This window comes from Sinocyclocheilus grahami, unplaced genomic scaffold (genome assembly GCF_001515645.1).
Source record: "Sinocyclocheilus grahami isolate Dianchi unplaced genomic scaffold, SAMN03320097.WGS_v1.1 scaffold1455.1, whole genome shotgun sequence".
Lineage (NCBI taxonomy): Eukaryota > Metazoa > Chordata > Actinopteri > Cypriniformes > Cyprinidae > Sinocyclocheilus > Sinocyclocheilus grahami.
Window position 1 is genome coordinate 19,472 of NW_015506634.1, and position 459 is coordinate 19,930.

Consider the following 459-nt stretch of genomic DNA (forward strand, 5'->3'; position numbering starts at 1 on the left):
TTTTTTTTTTTTTACCTCAGACCTGATGGCACTGAAAGAGGAGAGTCAAGAACTGAATGAAACGAAAGAGAAAGCTCAAAATGAGAACCATGATTTCAAAACGGAAGAAAAATCCATTAGTTGCTCACAGACGTCCTCACCAAAAAAAGCTCAAAAAACACAAAGCACAAACCTTAATTCCCACGTGAGAATTCACACTGGAGAGAAACCTTTTAACTGCGAACAGTGTGGAAGGAGTTTCACAAATAAAGGAAACCTTAAGACTCACATGAGAATTCACACTGGACAGAGACCTTTCACCTGCCAACAGTGTGGACAAATGTTCAATCGAAATGAAAGCCTTGAAGTCCACAAGAAAATTCACATTGAAAAGAAGCCGTTCATATGTCCTCAGTGTGGAAAGTGTTTTACCTGGAAAAGTCACTTTAATGTCCACATGAGTACTCACACTGGAGAGAA

At 39.2% G+C, this 459-nt stretch overlaps 1 protein-coding gene across 1 annotated transcript in view; it reads left to right on the forward strand.

The window, feature by feature from the left end:
- LOC107570415 (gastrula zinc finger protein XlCGF8.2DB-like) overlaps nucleotides 1–459 on the forward strand; it is a 7,019-nt gene that overhangs the window by 4,142 nt on the left and 2,418 nt on the right. Inside the window, exon 2 of the mRNA XM_016256646.1 lies at nucleotides 21–436. Within this exon, the coding sequence (XP_016112132.1) occupies nucleotides 21–436 (416 nt within the window). The remainder of the gene's footprint in view (nucleotides 1–20; nucleotides 437–459) is intronic.